Raw genomic sequence first — 16609 nt, forward strand, 5'->3', positions numbered from 1 at the left:
TTTGTTTTGTTTATTTCTTGAAATAAACTGTTCCCCTCATGCTTGATTTATGGCAAATCTCAATTTGAAAAAAAAAGCCATTGCGAATGTTCAATTGTGATTTTACAAAAAGTCCTTAACTTCTTTACATGTCAAAATTTGAGTTAGCTTATGCTATGAAGTTAAGAAAGCAGAAGAGGTCAAAACAAAGTGACACTTTTATCAGTCTGATCTGAACCCTCTCTCCAAGACTGATGACTGACTGACGTCTCAAAACTTTCAAAAGCATTTCAAAGTTAACCTTTTTAAAATTGGCATTTCAGTTCATTTTGAAAATCCTGGCTCAGCTGGGACTCAGGGAACGCTTCTGCAGCGCACGGTAAAATTGATTTTGGCCCAAGGAAATTCCCAATCCGTTGGTCCTACCAAATGTCTTTGGTTTACCTCCGAGTGTGCTGGGTTTTATTCAGCATGGTTTGAGAAGACACACGGGTAGCATCTGACCACAGGAAAGCCACTCACTAGACCAGAACTCTGCTCGGTACCGTGAGAAGGTGGAAAATGTGCAGTGGAGCCCTGAGCATAGCACCAAGCCCCACCCTATCCAAAGTGGATGTGGCAGAGGACATCCAGGGACCTGTGATGACACAGGGCCTGCTGAGCACACCCAACCCCAGCTCATCCACCTCATCCCCACCAGCCCACACAGCATGAGTCATACCCCCAGGTACAGAAATGAGCAAATCAAATCTGAAACATCATGCAAAGGGGAGTGCGTGGCACCTGATGGTTTGCAACGCAGCTCTTCTTTGAAGTGCCAGAGAGCGGGCTTGGGATGGGACACAGTTGAGGTGCAGTTTTTGGGTGGTGTAAGCCAAAAGATTCTCCCTGGAAGAAGGGCTGGGGCCCAGCTGTCAGGTGGGGATGAGTGCAGAGAAAGCCAGCCTCTAGTCTTGCGTTCGTGTCCTAGTGTAGATAACCTACATGCTAGCAGGCTGAAATCAGAGCGGTGTCATGGCCTCACAAATGTCACAGCAGTATCACTGCAAACACAGGCAGGAAATAAATGCTGTGTTTCATCTCGTTCCAGGAGCCATTTGTGAGCATGTGGGTGCTGAGGTCTGAGGCTATGGCCTTGCTCTGCCCGCAGAAATCACGGCAGGGGACAGGCACAGAGCAGGCTGGCAGTGGGAAGCAGCAGGCACCGAGCACAACTCCCCTCTTCTCCAGCCACTTCGTATCTCGACAGTGAAAAAATGTGCTACCCGGCTTTCTGGGGGAGAATCCTGCTGCGGCAACAGCATTCATTCACTGAGATCAATAAAAGAGAAGCGACGCCAATCCGCGACCAGCATGGAATTTGCGCCGAAAAACACCGAGAAAAGCGGCCCTCCGAGATTTCCCCACACGGCAGAAGACGACGCACAAGGCGCTCCATGCAGCAACACGCACGCACGACTGTCCCCACGGGAGCCCCGCGCTCGGCTCTCCATGCTGCCTCCTCCCCCTCCCCCCGCGGCTGTCCCGGCGCGGCCGAGGCGGGGCGGGCCGGCCGTGACGCGTTTCCACCGCGACCGCTGGCAGCTGCGCGGCGGCCGGCAGGCCCGATGGCGGCGGAGGCGATCGAGTACGAGGCGGGGGAGCCGCACACCCGCGTGTTCCGCGTGGACGCGCTGGGCAGCGGCTGGCGGCAGTGCCTGCAGCCCCGAGACCTCTCGCTGGCTGACGAGGAGGAGGAGGAGGAGGCGGCCGGGGCCGTGGCGGAGGAGCTGGGCTGCACGGCAGAGACAGCGGCCGAGCTGCGGGCCTTGTGCAGTGTTGATACGTTAGTGTCTGTTGATAAAGAGAGGGACCCAGAAGCGATTCCCGAAGACAGCGGGCTGGAAACTCTTCGGTTTAGGAAGAAGGCGCTGCAGAGGCGAGAAGAAAGGATCGTCGTGGATCGGGCTTGCAGACAGGAAACGCTGACTTACGAGATGGAGTCGCACGCCATTGGGAAGAGGCCTGATGATGCAGCAGACCTGGTGGAGGAGGGAGAGCTGCTTCTGACTCTGAACGTCTTCTATCCCATCATCTTCCAGAAGCACAAAGAGCACAAGCCCTACCAGACAGTCCTGGTGCTGGGCAGCCAGAGGCTCACTGAACTCAGAGACTCCCTGTCCTGTGTCAGCGACCTGCAGATCGGCGGGGAGTTCAGCAGCGAGCCGGACCGAGCGCCGGAGCACATCAGCAAGGACCTCTACAAATCTGCCTTCTTTTACTTTGAAGGCATCTTTTATAATGATAGCAGATACCCAGAGTGCAGAGATCTGAGCAGAACCATTATTGAGTGGTCCGAATCTCGTGACAGAGGCTATGGAAATCTTCAGTCTGCCAAAATGGAGGACTACACATTCAATGATGTGTCCCTCAGAATCGGCTATCCGTACCTCTTCTGCCACCAAGGGGACTGTGAGCACATCATTATCGTCACAGACATACGACTTATTCATCATGAGGACTGCCTGGACAGGAACCTCTATCCGCTGTTAATCAAAAAACACTGGTTATGTACCAGAAAATGCTTTGTGTGCAAAATGTATACAGCCAGGTGGGTAACCAACAAGGACAGCCTGGCACCAGAGGATCCTTGTTTCTTCTGTGATGTTTGTTTCCGAATGCTCCATTATGATGCAGAAGGCAATAAACTGGGAGACTTCCTTGCATATCCCTACGTCGATCCTGGGATTTTCAACTAGAACTTACATGAGCCAGAATGGATTCAGTGGGCTGAATCTGACTCATCTGACAGATGAAACTGTTGCTCTAGCTGTTAAAACCACCAAACAGCTTGAGTGTTGGCCATCCCATAGGTTTTGGGGTTGGGCCTTTATTCTTCTCCTCTGAGAAAGGGTATCTGATATGCTTTCACAGTCACAGAGATAAGCTAGCATGGAAAAATATACTCAGATGTGTATTTTAATAAAGTACATTTTTCTAATATGTTTCAACTACAGTACAGTAATTTGGAGATCCAGACTAAAAATCTGGATGTTTTGAAAAGAGAATACCTTTACAAAAGCAAATGGTGGTTGTTTGGTGGGTTTGGGTTTTTTGTCCTTGAGAAATCTTATGCATCTAAGGCGCTGTTAACTTTTAAAGGCTGAAAATATGATCTTTGGGCATCTTACCTGGAAAACTGGCAATTATCTCTGAACAAGGTGAGAAAATCAGTCCAGTGATTAACCTGCCCATAGCAAATGGTTGGAATTAGGTTATCTTTAAGGTCCCTTCCAACCAAAGCCATCCTTTGTTTCCCAAAGAAATCACTTGTGGAAAGAAACTGGGCAAGGTTGAGGGAAATCGGTATTTTCAGGGTTCTTTGGAAATTAGGAGAGAAGCAACACGTCTAAAGCATCACCAGAGCCTGTGGCAGAATTAGGAGTAAAATTACCATTTTCGGATGAGCATCAGGCTCTGCTCAGCTCCAAAACCAGTGTGCCCTTCAATTCTGGAGCATTCTCCCAGGAATGCCCATGCCCATCTGGACAGGCCAGCTGTTCCATCATGGGATGTGGGCTATGAAACCCCAATACTGGAAACCCCAACCCTAACTGCATTTGACTGAAGAACTGGAAGAAGCTCAAAGCAAGAACGCCATCTTATTTGCCTGATTTCTTATATTTTTTAAAACACTGTGAGTAACTTCAAGTCTTCATCTCAGTACAAGGATGCAGAAAAGCCTGGTAGTCTCCCTAATGGAAATGCAGAGCTGAACAATATGTTTGTCAACGAGCAAATCCCCCAGTAAAAGGTCTGACTCATAAAGTAATGAAACAATTACTGTTAGACGCTATTATTTATTAGTTATAGCACAGTAGTGCCTACAGGCTAGGACAAGCTCCCACTGTGCCTGGCACAACACAAACACTGAGCAGAATACGTAATCCAAGTGTTCTTATTTGCAGAGCCACTGCGTTACGCCCAATTTTAGTCTCTAAAAAATGCAAACAAATGATATTTCCATCAACACTAATAACATCAGCAGTTATTCGTGCTGTCAGGAGGAAGGCAGCCTGCCCTGCTTGGGAGTGCCATCCCTTCTCTCCGTGGCACTTCCAGCAGTTCACACTGCCCGTGAGAGAGCAACCCAGCTAGGGAACAGCAGTGTTGGTATGCAGGCTTTTGCCTTGGCAGATGTCTCTGGAAAAGCAAATTAAAAGGCAAAGGTAACCCCTGATGAGTGCTAGCCTGAGAGGGGAGAGGATAACACTTAGAAGCGAACATGCTGATAGGCAGCAACCCTCAGGTTGTCCTCAAAGGCAACCTCAGATTCTCCAGATGAGATGCTGCACGATCTGTCAGCTGGGATATGACCGAAGGCAATGGTTTTGCCTGTGGAAAGGAGAATGAATGCTGAGCTTTGGGAAAGTCAGCCCTGTCATGCTGAGGGATATTGTCCTTTGACAGCTGGGAGAAGCTTCACTGCTGAAGTGATTTACAGTCACATGAAAAGAATAGCATAAATACCACTGGGAAATTCATGGAGAATTCACACCAATGAAGAGTATGATCCAACAGGCTTTACCTCTCAATTTACTGTTTCTATTACTTTATTATTTAGCCTCAGCCTGTGTTTTCTGAAGATAAATACTGTTTTTTTAAGATACCATTGTGATCCAAAGCCTGCTGAGGTCTCTAGAAAGGCACAATTCACCTGGACTTGAAATGAACCCATAAATTTAAGGGAGGGGGATTGGCTTTTTTTTTCTTTCCTCCTTTTTTCTCTTGTCTAAACTTCAAAAAACTAAGCATGGATTTTGCTAGCAGATTTTGTAGGTGTGCTGCAACCATTACACATTTTGCCATCAATCCCAGCATATTCCTACAAGCCAGGTGCTGGAAAGTTTGTGCTCTTTTGTTCTGAAAATCTGGGGCATGTTCATATTCAGGCTTATCAATGCCAATTAATGTGCAACTACAGAAAGATAAGCATCCTTACTTTTTTCTTTTTTTTTTCCATAGCAAAACTAAAAAATTCACTAACTTTGTTTTAAGACATCTTATTCTGTAAAGTCAAAACTAACAGTGGATAGAATCTGTTCCAGAAACTGTGTAAAAAAAGAAAGTAACCAGAACACTTCTCCAAGTGTCCCGTCAATAATACAGTCGCTCTGCAATGTCACACAGAGGGGTCTAGAAGCCTTGCAAATGGTCTGAAAGGATCACAAGATACCATTAATTGTTTCCATTCTACTCACTAGTGAAAACTACAGATATTTCCAGTGACATAGAATGCAAAGTCTATTACTAGAGACATCAGCTAAATTCTGTATCTCCAAAAAGCACACACTATCCTGTCTTCTGTATTTCTTCTCTTTCAAACTTCCAGTTTTCTGTCTCTCATTTAGTAAGGGCCTGGGTTAGTTGCCCAAGTCGTCCTGACTAAATGCACCACTGCCAAGATTCTCCAGAAAGAAAGAGGAAAACAGGTTGGTTGGTTTGGATTTTTTTAAAGCTCAATGCTGATGAAAATTGGCCGGACTTGAGTAGGTGACAATTTGTGGGACATTTTGTGTTATGCTTTTACTTTTCCAGAAGAAGGCTATAAGCATACATGGGTGTCAAGTAGAAAATTCATCATTTCAGTCATCTTTCTTATCTGCCTTTTTTCCTGTCCTAGTGGAAAACAGCCCGTGTCAGAGCTGCAGAACCACCTGCACTGATGGCCTCAGGAAGACAAACACCAGCTCAGGACCAGTCACCTGGGGGCTCCTCCTGACAAACACTCCAGACAGCTGAAGTAAAAGGCTGTAAGCAAACCTGCTGAAGTGAAAGTCATACTTAAGTTCTTCTTATCTGCCAGGGGATTTTCTCCTTTTATTCCTGAGTACTTTCTTACAAGGCTAAAAATACTTCAGTGGTGAAAGGCCTTAACAGGGGAGATAAGGTGAAACCACACCACAGACTGTAATGCAGGAACTGTTCGAAGGAGTAAAGGCAACACAAAGGTCTAGTTAACATCATATCCCTTGTTGAACTCAAAGTAGCACTTAACACATCTAATAATGGTTTGAGTTAAGCACAGTGTTGATGAAGTCTCTTGGCTTTCTTTACATACAACTGCACATTTTCACTGGTTCACATAAGCAGAGACATTTCAGAGCAGCAAAGATCACAGTGTGCTACTCTGATGTGCTGCACCACAAAGGGCACAGAAACCACCCAGGAGCCCCCGGCAGGGAGACAAGTTCTGCTGACCTCAGCTCACTGATACTTACAGTAATCCCCAGGCCTAAGGGATTCACAGCAAGGCCAGCCTACGTCCACTCCAAGCACCTTCACCCTGCTGGCACAAACTGAAGTTGCCAAAGAAGAAATGAGGGAAGCCCTGTGCCCCTTGGGCAAGTGTTCTGTGCTTTGTGTCTCCATCTCTGACTTTCTTAAACTGTGACACTCCTCAACACAGATTCTCCAAGATGCCTAAGCAATCTGTTGCTACTACTGACTTTAACCACTACATGAATCTCAACCTGGAGTAGTAGCAGGCTGGAGAATAACCCAACATACCTCTAGCCCCAGGAATGAAAACAATTAATGCATGGTTTCATGAGCTCAGCTCCAAAGCAAGAGGGGAGCTGCTGCCTTTCAGACAGCATGACTGACAAAACTGGACTGAAATGGATGCAACCACTACAGACTCCGTCTTCCCATAGGAACGACACGAGGTCAGGGGAAGCTAAGAGTAACTGCTCACTGATATTTGTAATAACACCATTACAATAAATGTACAAAATCCAGGCACAAATCAGGCCAGTTTCTCCCCTGGGATTTAATAGCCTCCTTTTACCTATATGTTTATAGCACGCCTGCTGCATTACTAATTACTACTGATAATTATCCCTTCTGGGAGGGTAAGATCCCATTTTTTAAATATCCTCCTGCTAAGAAAACTATTGGGAAACTTAAGACAGAGCAGAGACCTTGCAGCTTTCCTTCTCACAGTCAGGTAAATTCCATTGCGGTTTTCTTTCTGCCATCCACAGCAGTAGATGGTCTCCTCCTCATAACCTTGCCTGGCTGCTGCATGTGTCACCCAGGAAATTTCACTTCTCATCCAGATCACTGAAGTAAACTCCAAGCAAACAAGCATGCCCCATGGAAATAAAGACAGATTACTGATGCTTATCCAGTAGCACTGACAGTGCAGAAACAAAAGCAGCTTTGCTGTGTGCCATCTGTACGGTGCAGCCTGTATAACCTTTCCCAATGGAAGGAAAATTACAAGGTATGTGAAGCCAATCTGCTGCATTCTCCTGTAAGGGCTACATGGATGACAGTAATGCTATTAACCTATTTTCTGATCTTGCATGAACATCAGAAGTGCAGCAACATCCATAAATGTTGGTATTATCACATACAGCTCATGTCATATCATTAATCACTGGTAGCATTACTGCCAAGTGCCTGACAGTCAGGATGCAAACACAGCCCATCCCACGTAGCAGCCACCTCTGCAGGCTGAATGCTGCTTGTGGAGAATCACAGAATCATAGAATCATTAAGGCTGGAAAATGCCACTAAGATCATCCAGTCCAACCATCAGCCCATCCGTACCATGCCCACTGACCATGTCCCTCAGTGCCACATCCACACAGTTCTTGAACACCTCCAGGTGACTCCATCTCTTCCCCAGAGAGCCTGCGTCAGTGCCCAACCACTGTTTCTGAGAATAAATTTTTCCAGATATCCAACCTGAACTTCTCCTGGCACAACTCGAGGACATTCCCTCCCATCCTATCACTAGTTACTTGGGAGAAGAGACCAACCTCCACTTCGCTGCAACCTCCTTTCACGTCACTGTTGAGAGAAATAAGATCCCCTCTGAGCCTCCTCTTCTCCAGACTAAATCCCCCAGTTCCCTCCACAGCTCCCCATCAGACTTGTGCTCCAGACCCTTCACAGCCCTTTACTGGACACACTCCAGGACCTGAGTGTCTTGTAGTGAGGGGCCCAAAACTGAACACACTTCTCAAGGTGCGGCCTCAGCAGAGTACAGAGAGATGATCACCTCCCTGTTCCTGCTGGCAACACTATTCATGATACAAACCAGGATGCCATTGGCCTTCTTGGCCACCTGGGCACACTGCTGGCTCCTGTTCAACCAGCTGTAAGCCAGCACACCCAGATCCTTTTTTGCTGCACGGATTTCCAGCTGCTCTGTCCCACACCTGTAGCATTGTATTGGTTTGTGACCAGAATGCATGACTCAGCACTTGGTCTTGTAGAACCTCATGCAGTTGGCCTCAGCCCACTGATCAGCCTATCCAGATCCCTCTGTAGGACCTTCCTAACCTCAAGCAGTTACACTCAGAAAGCTACACTTTCTCCCACCTTGGCTAGCTTCTGCACTGAGGAGCAAGCTTCTCTGAAGGAGTACAACCACTAACTTACCTTCTTTTCTTTTTTTTAATAATGCTTTTTTTTCCCAGAATATTCTAGATCCTACATTCCCATCCAAATCAGTCCTGCTGCCTGCACATCCTGCATCTCAGAGCACTGTCCACACAATGTTCCTACCTCTCCTCGTATCCTCAGGTGGACATGCTGAGCAACCTGCATCCACAAAGGGCAAATGCACATTGCCCAGACAGGAGCATCAGACAGAGTTGGTAGCTTACCAAGAGTTTAATTACCACTGCTACATCCAATTGCAACCATTCCAGCCGCCCCCTCCCCGCACTGAGCTGAATGGCTGTCCTTTATCAACTAGAACCTGCAAAGAATGCACAGGCAGGTGGATGGTCCAGCCTGCCCTTTGGAGAGCGGAGAGAAGCTTCTTCTGAGGTCACACAAAGGGTTTTAAAATGTTGCCCCATCTCAGGTTACTGGGAACACAGTAAATTTTTACTCATGATATTCAGTGTTTGGATCTTCTCTTGCTTAAGAAGAGTCAAGTAGCAGTTATATACATCACTCCTTTGCATAGGCAAAGAGAAAACTCCAGAGCATACATAAAAAAAAAAAAAAAGGGAGCTTTTTATTTCAATAGTCTCTAACATTCAAAAGGAATTAGATAACAGCTATAATGGACTCACCTACTCTTAATCCTTTCTGCTGCCAGAATGTTTGGTGCAATAATTCATAAGAGCACTACATTACCCTGAAGCTAAAAATGGAGCAGAGTCAGGAGGCAACACAGCTCTGCACTCAGAACACAGAACTGTATTCACAACATCTGCACTTGGTCTGATTTTAAGCTTCCTCAGGTGGGATACTGAACCCAAATGAGAGGGGAAAGGTTGATGAGGTGGTTACTGCACAGGCTTGCTTTTAAATCTTTCTCCTTACAACTTTACTCTCATCACATTTTGGTTTAGATTGGACTAGCTCCTGGAAAGGGTCCTGCTTAGCAGAAGGCTGCAGAAATCATTTCAATTTCCCCATTGCTGTGACATCTTCTGAAGAGAGAGAACACAGCTGAATGGCAGGATAACAGCAGGATGCAATACCACCTTTCTTCAGTTCAGAGGTGTAAGATCAAACAGTTTCCTCCAGACCTGGAGAGGCAGCTTATGAGAAACATGCTCCTAGCTGCTCACAAACTGACTTAGCACTGAGAGCAAACATTTATCAAAGCAATGCACTTAATGGGCATCTTCTCCTTGCAGAGAGCAGACACTGTTCCAACTGCACCCCAAAGCCCAAGCAAGATGATGCCCACTTGCACCAAGCAATGTGCCAAAATCTGTTCCAACTTAATGACTCCATGGCAGGCCAGTGGAATCTGCTGAGCTCCTGCCACAAGAACAGCTGAATTAAACTACCTCAAGGGCCTGTTAGTTTTAGTGTCTGCTAGGACAAGTTTGGAGAATGGTTTAAGTCTTTAAGCTGTAATAAGAGTTTTAGTTAAAAAGCTGGATTTTGTAGATGGCTAAAAAATCATGCCTGAACACTAGCATCCATGTACACTTGGATGAAGTAGCATGTTTCAGCTGTTGTCAGTGAAACTGCCTTCCGGACAGATTCCTACCAGAGAACCAAAAGTAATAAATCAAATGAGATCTTTTTTTAAGTAGTTTTACCATCTAAGAACTGAGGGGAAATTTGTGGGGAGCTAATGGAAGTACAGCTGCAGGCTGTTAGTTCTGGGAGTTTAAACACCCACAGCTGCTAAGGAGTGCATGGGGCTGCTCTCAGATCTCTGGCAGGCAGCACTGCAACATGTTTACCCTGTAACTAGCCTTGTGTGACACAAAAACATCTGAAGAGCTCTGTCTGTGTCCAGATGGCATTGCTCTTCCTAGTGCAGTCTGATAGATGTCTGATCTTGGGGCACTTTGGCGGGCTAACTGGATCTTCCACTCAGATGTCTCCATGGTTTCTTTTATGACTGATTTAATGGAATAGGAGAAAACAAAAAGCAAAACCCAGAACCGCTTCTTGCAGACATATGCAAACTGCAATTATGCAAAGAAATCCAGTGGAGCCACCTCATTAAAAACAGATGAAAAATGTGAGTACCTTTTCTAAAAAAAAGACAAAAAAGATGAACAGTTAATGACTGACGTGATTTGAATTAGCAGTTATTAAGTCCAGTGAGACTATTGCACTTATGAGCTGGCTGGGTGTGCATTAACCTAGACATGGGAAGCCTCAGGATTCTTCCGGTTCCCCTGAATTATATTTAAGTCTACGCTGAGTAGTTCATTAAGCACATACTTTATTAGAAATCAAAAAACCCTCTAACTTTTATGAAGCTATAAATGGACTTTTACTTCAGATCTCAAGTTCCTCATTTTAAACCATAAAACTACTTCTAACATTTTTTTCAGCTTGAGAGCAAATAAAAACTTCAGGATCCAGACACCCGCTCACACCCAGCTAGTACAACACCAGCAAGGATGCTGCACAAACAATACACCAGTGTGGAAGAGCAACAGAAAGCACAGTGGAGTGGAGGCTCACATCAGATCAGTCCTCCTCCTTCAGTCACTAATCCACCCCCTTGTGTTTCCTATATTTAGACCCCTGGGCTTGAAGCCAGATGCAAAATGGACTTCAGGCACACAGGCAGAAAATCCCAGGGATAAGACAAGGTCCGGGCACAGGCAGAGATGGAAGCAAGAGGTACAAGAACAAAGCAAGATTCCAAGAACTAATATTCTCTTTGTGGCTCATTGCTAAGCTGCTTTGCCACCAAATGCTATTTTTCCTACAGACCTGGGCATGAGGGCTACACAAAGCCCTGCAGGTGCCACCATCTTCGCTCACAGAGGATGGAAGGGCTCCACAGCTACCAAACCACACCAGGATGACCTGGGAATATAAACTCCCCAGATCATCCTGAGTTTTGCATACAGTTTCCAGGGTAAAAATTTACAGAAGCGGTTAATTTCTTGAGCTAGGCTCCAAAGACTTTCAAATGTATTTACAGTGCAGCTTTAGAAGAACAAGTGAGAAAAGAACTAAAGCTGGAGGGAGCTGAGGGAGGAAGGCGGGAGTTCTGTAAGGCCAAGGTCTTTGTAGGCTTTAAAAAAAGTTCATTAATTGAGTTCTGGTGCAGGAATAACATGCTGAGTCTATAATTCGGTCTCTGCTGGAAGAGATGGGTTGCTCCTAACGTTTTTCCTGTCAGGAAATACTTGGGGGGTTTTTTCTGTACTTTTTTATTCATAATAGGATCTTTAACTCCCTAAGGCATTGCTTTAATTAAGAGTTGAGCTCTGTAATTTGAGGACACAGCATCATGCATAACCACTGCTTTAAGTAGTGTTGGAACATGAGCTACATATACGTGCAGGTATGTAAAACTGAGATTAAATACTGTCAGCATTAAGACATGTTTTGCAAAGTGCCTTCTACTGATGATGTGCTTTGATTAAAACCTGACTGTTACCTGCATGCTATGGACATCTGGTCCATTATTCTAAGAATAATTGAATGATTTTTCTTCAGAAAGTTTAATTTTATTAAGTGACTGCAAAGCAATGTAAAATATTCTTAAGCACCTCATGAAGATTGCAGGCTAACATTAGCACTGCCAACTTACTCAATGAAAGGAGAGATTAAGCTTGTTGTCTTAAATGCACTTGTGTAATCAATCTATTTGGATGCTGTAGAACAGAACAAAAAGGTTCTGTCATTTAATTTAAACACCAGCAAAAAATTAACATTCAGACTGCTAGCTAAGCAGCCATAAATTACTTCCACTGCTCACAGTGCAATGCTTGTATTCTTGCTAGAAGTATGTAGCTTAACAATCAGTCAAAACAGTGAAACAAAGTGAAAATCAATTTTAATACTCTTGCCCCTTTACCACACCAGAAGTTAATTAGTGGTATTAACATTCGAGTTTTGAGGTTCCAACCAAGGTTTGTTTCAGCTGCTCTAGACAGCTGGGGGCTGCAGAGCGAGGCTGGTCAAAGCAGGATTGCAGTATTTTAAGAAAAGGCTGACAGGAGTCCGTGAGATTCAAGACCTGGGTTTAGAAAACATTCAGGAGATTTTGGATTATACACTTCCAATGTTTTGTCTTTTGATTAATGAGTCTCTTATTCTCCCAGCTTTCTCCTGTATCTTGAGAAACTCAACTTGGTATTTAAAGGTGAAAACTGAGCACAGTCGTTCCAAAAAGAAGTCATTTTGAAACCAACACTGTGCAATGAGTGTCCCTGTAAGTGCAAGCTTCTTGCAATAGAAGGAATCTGTTCAACTGGTATTATATGTAATCTTCATTACTCTCAGTGAGTAAAAAATAAATAAAATTGGATCTTGTAATAAAATTATTGCTTCTAATGTTTCCCATAACATGATGTGCATGGTTTACTGATGCATCTCAAGGAATGTAAGAAAAGGAAGTAAGAAAAAAGCGCAAGCTCAGTCCCTCCAAGTGCTAAACACAACCTTACAGACAGGGAGGGGGAGAAGAAAGCAGCTGCCTTCAGTTCCCCCTTGGCAAAATGGGGCTAAACCTCAAGAAATGAGGAAGCTGAATCTTGAACGAGGCAAGTCCATGCCAGCCCAGACTGGGTTGGAACAGAAGAGGAGTCACCTTCAATTCTACAACTAGGCTGTGCTGTCCCTCTGGGCTTTTCTGATCCCCTCAGACTGATTTTCACAGCAGCAGCATGGATGGAGGCTATCGCGACAGCAGGGATGGAGACTACTATCACAGCCAACTTCATTTCCAAATGTTCACTGAAAGGCAATCAGAGGTGATGATCTCCCTCCTGCCTGCATGTAGAGAGGCCTTCTGCTGAGCCAGTGTCAAATACACACAGAGAAAGCACCATAGTGACTGGATCAAAGTAAAAAACCTCAGAAGCCAGCTCAGTGAGTTCCACATCCGTCACAGTCTCCTGGAGGTCTTCTTCACTGATCCAAATGAACAACCCTTGAAAGCAACTTCTGCAGCAGCCAAAGAAAACAAAGAATCACGTTCAGAACCAAAACAAAACAAAACAAAACAAAAACTTAATGGTAAATAAAGCAATCAAGTTGAGATTGGGTTTTCTTCTTGCTTGAAAAACTCCAACAAGACCACAGACTGTGTATGCATTAGTCAGTCCTAACTGAAGCTGCCAAGAGTGCTAGGACACAGTATGTGTTGCACAGACTGACTGTCTGGGCCTCTCTTCACAGCTACAAATGCCTGCTTCTCACTAGAGGAAACCCGGGATACCTGTGCATGTGCTGAGGTCACGGCAAGGCCTTTCTTTCAGAGCTCTGTTTAAGCCAAACCGGGGGACAGACTGTCCAGAAAGTCACTGCAATCTCCATTCTTGGAGATATTCAAAACTCCACTGCAAAGTACCTGAGCAATCTGCTCTATCCAGGCCCACTTCGAGCTGGAGAAGGGAAGAGTCATCCATCAGTTCTGTCCAACCTGCTCGATTCTGTGACTCACCTTTTTCCTAAGACTAGTGAGCTGGAACTCTGTGAGATGCTAATGTTAAAAAAAAATAACCTAGGTAGAAGTTGAAGGTCATATTTGCTAGGGTAATCATGTGGAAGAAATCTTAAGCTGAAAATTTTGAGGAGAGACATGAACAGACTAAGATTTCATTACCTTCTGCTGTACTGCAAACCAGCCCAGCCATTTAAAGCTCACCGTAGGCAAACACTATTTTAAGAAAGAGAACTGAAACTTTTAAACTAAATATAACTTCTGAGCAGCCATAAAAATATTCTGAAGTGCCTTTTTTCTTAGTGAATTCCTTTAACAATTATAGCTCAATTCAACTTTTATGAGGTCGTAGTCCATCCATTAATTTTAGTGCAATTTGGATCACAACCTAAATTAGTTGGCTGATCAGCCTGTCTTCTTAGTCTGAGCATTTTGGATAGTCACAGTCATTATATTTTTGGCCAAAGCTGATTACAGATAGAATCTCTCTCAGACCTTTCTAATCTTAGTGAGGTCTCTGCATTTTTTTCCAGAATGTTAAGTGATTGCATCGATGCATGCAGTAAATCGACTTGAAAATGCATTTACTTGCTCTCTGTAGCCCAAGTTCACCCAGATAACTTGTTTTATTTTACTGTAGGACCTAAATTGGTATAAAACAGTTCTCTATATTCTGTGCAAAGAGAGGGGAGTTAGCATTTAAGCTTCAAACTACGTGGGATGAATTTGGGCTGATGTATGTTGAAGTCCCAGTAGTAGCAGCTACAGACACAAATCCTTTTGCGTCAGCAGTAGGACTCTGCTTTCTAACTCCCACTATTTTGAAATGTAGACTGCCACATTCGTCACTGCTGTAATAACTCACTAAATAAAGGACACTGTTTTCAGTGGTGGTTATTGAAAGTAAGATTGCCAGGAATCTTCTGTCAAAAATATAGATGGAAAGTACAGTTTCTGTAAAAATGCAGATCAACGTGGTTTTCTGCTGTGAAAATTAAAATGAAATGGATTCCTAGTTAACTCTACCTAAGAATTGGCTGGGCTGGGCTCTGGAATTTCCATTCAGCAGAAAACTTGCTGTCTTTCTGAGAACAATGAATATTCTGACTGAGCAGCAGCTTCCTGACCTCACTCAGCTTCGGAGGAAACATGGAGACAGCAGAGGAAATGAGCTCTTTTAGCAAGCACCTAGAAGGTTGTACAGTATTAAGAAAAAGATCATGCAGATTTGTCAGAGAGAGACTGTGTCAGTCTTCTGTCTACTGCATGATAAAGGCCCTTCTTGACAGTAGAGAAAGTGGAGATTCTCTACATGCTCAGGTAATGTACAACTTTTCTATTCTCTTTCACAATACAAATCTCCAGCTAGGAAGTGCTTCTCAATGCTTTGCTGCCACACCGGAATGGAGTTCCATGCGATGTTCTCCTAGGTCTTCAACATGGATTGGGAAATATGCGGAGTATATGCGCTATCTATGCACATTACTGACAGCATCTGGAAGGTGCTGTGAGTAAATGGGAGGGCAGAATTAGGATTTAAAAGGATTTGAGAAATTAATGGGACAGACTTCCACCAGTTCCACAGTACAATCCTATACAGTATGAACAAATAAAGAAGAGAACACTTGAGGTTATCAGCAGCACAAATACAATATGGATAATGGATACATATATACCTGTTTCACCAGAAAGGACGTGCATATAGATAATGTCACATTCATGTCATGCTGTTGCAAAACCAGACAACCAACTGGTGACCCTAAAATAAACTTTGCTTTGAAATCTTCTGTTTCAGCAGTAGATGTTAATGCTTCAGCAAGAGCGTTGCACGTGGCTGGGCACCACACTTCTCACCTCACACAGGACAGACTGCCACAGAGCAGCCAAAAAAGGCCCAGCGCTCAGATCATCCCAGTCAAAGCACAGCTTATTTCCTTTCTAGTTTGCAGCCTTCATTTCATTGTTAGAGCCAGAGCAAAGGTGAGGCTGTAATATTGAGCTGTTCTCTATCCCAGATGAATTGATTGACACAGAGAGGACAGGGAGGCGCAGCAGTAGCTGAGTGACATTACAGCTTCTACTGCAAAGTGACAGGGAGAAAAATATTCAGATGACAAAGAAGAAGAGGAATGAAACTGACATACTTCCAGAGACAAAGAAAACAAGCCAGTGGAGAGAGCTGCTGCTAATTGAAGAAGTCCCTGCATGTGACAGTCCAAGAGTCCCAAGTGCTCTCACTGGCTATTCTAGCACCAAATGAGCTCCAAAATAAATATAACAGTATCTCTCTTCGTGTCAATTAATATCAACCAAAGATACGAAAATCAAAAGCAACAGATGCGTTAGAAGCAGCAAGGGACTTCACAGGGATCTGTGCTTATTTGTGATACTGCACTGGCATATGAAAAACAGAGATTCATCAAATGGCTTTGACATTTTCCTATTGTGAGATGCTGCAGATAAGCTGTGTTTTCAGCTCATGAAATGCCTGAGAAACACTAAGCCTCTCTTACTTATCCTCTCCTCAGGTCAAGCGCTGATTCAGGAATCTCAGCTCCTCAAGAGTTAAGTTAATGAAGTATCTAGAGAATATATGTTTCTCTCAAACAGAAAAGCTAAACCACCATCATTTCAATATTACAGTGCCTGCAGGAAGCTAAGGCTACACTGCACTGTCTCTGCGAATGTTTTATATTTACTGTTTTCAGGAAAATGTGAGGCCCTTTCGACATGGGCAGCTCA

The 16609-nt window shown here is 44.3% G+C and overlaps 2 protein-coding genes across 2 annotated transcripts in view; one reads left to right on the forward strand and one right to left on the reverse strand.

Moving 5' to 3' along the window:
• Window positions 1–16609, reverse strand: part of TMCC3 (transmembrane and coiled-coil domain family 3) — a 119911-nt gene that overhangs the window by 76581 nt on the left and 26721 nt on the right. The window lies entirely within an intron of this gene.
• Window positions 1555–4159, forward strand: SNAPC3 (small nuclear RNA activating complex polypeptide 3). Its single transcript, XM_048944068.1, has one exon. It carries the CDS (start codon window positions 1587–1589, stop codon window positions 2715–2717), a length of 1131 nt encoding a protein of 376 aa, XP_048800025.1. The 5' UTR covers window positions 1555–1586; the 3' UTR covers window positions 2718–4159.

The sequence above is a fragment of the Lagopus muta genome, chromosome 1 (assembly GCF_023343835.1).
Source record: "Lagopus muta isolate bLagMut1 chromosome 1, bLagMut1 primary, whole genome shotgun sequence".
Taxonomy (NCBI): domain Eukaryota; kingdom Metazoa; phylum Chordata; class Aves; order Galliformes; family Phasianidae; genus Lagopus; species Lagopus muta.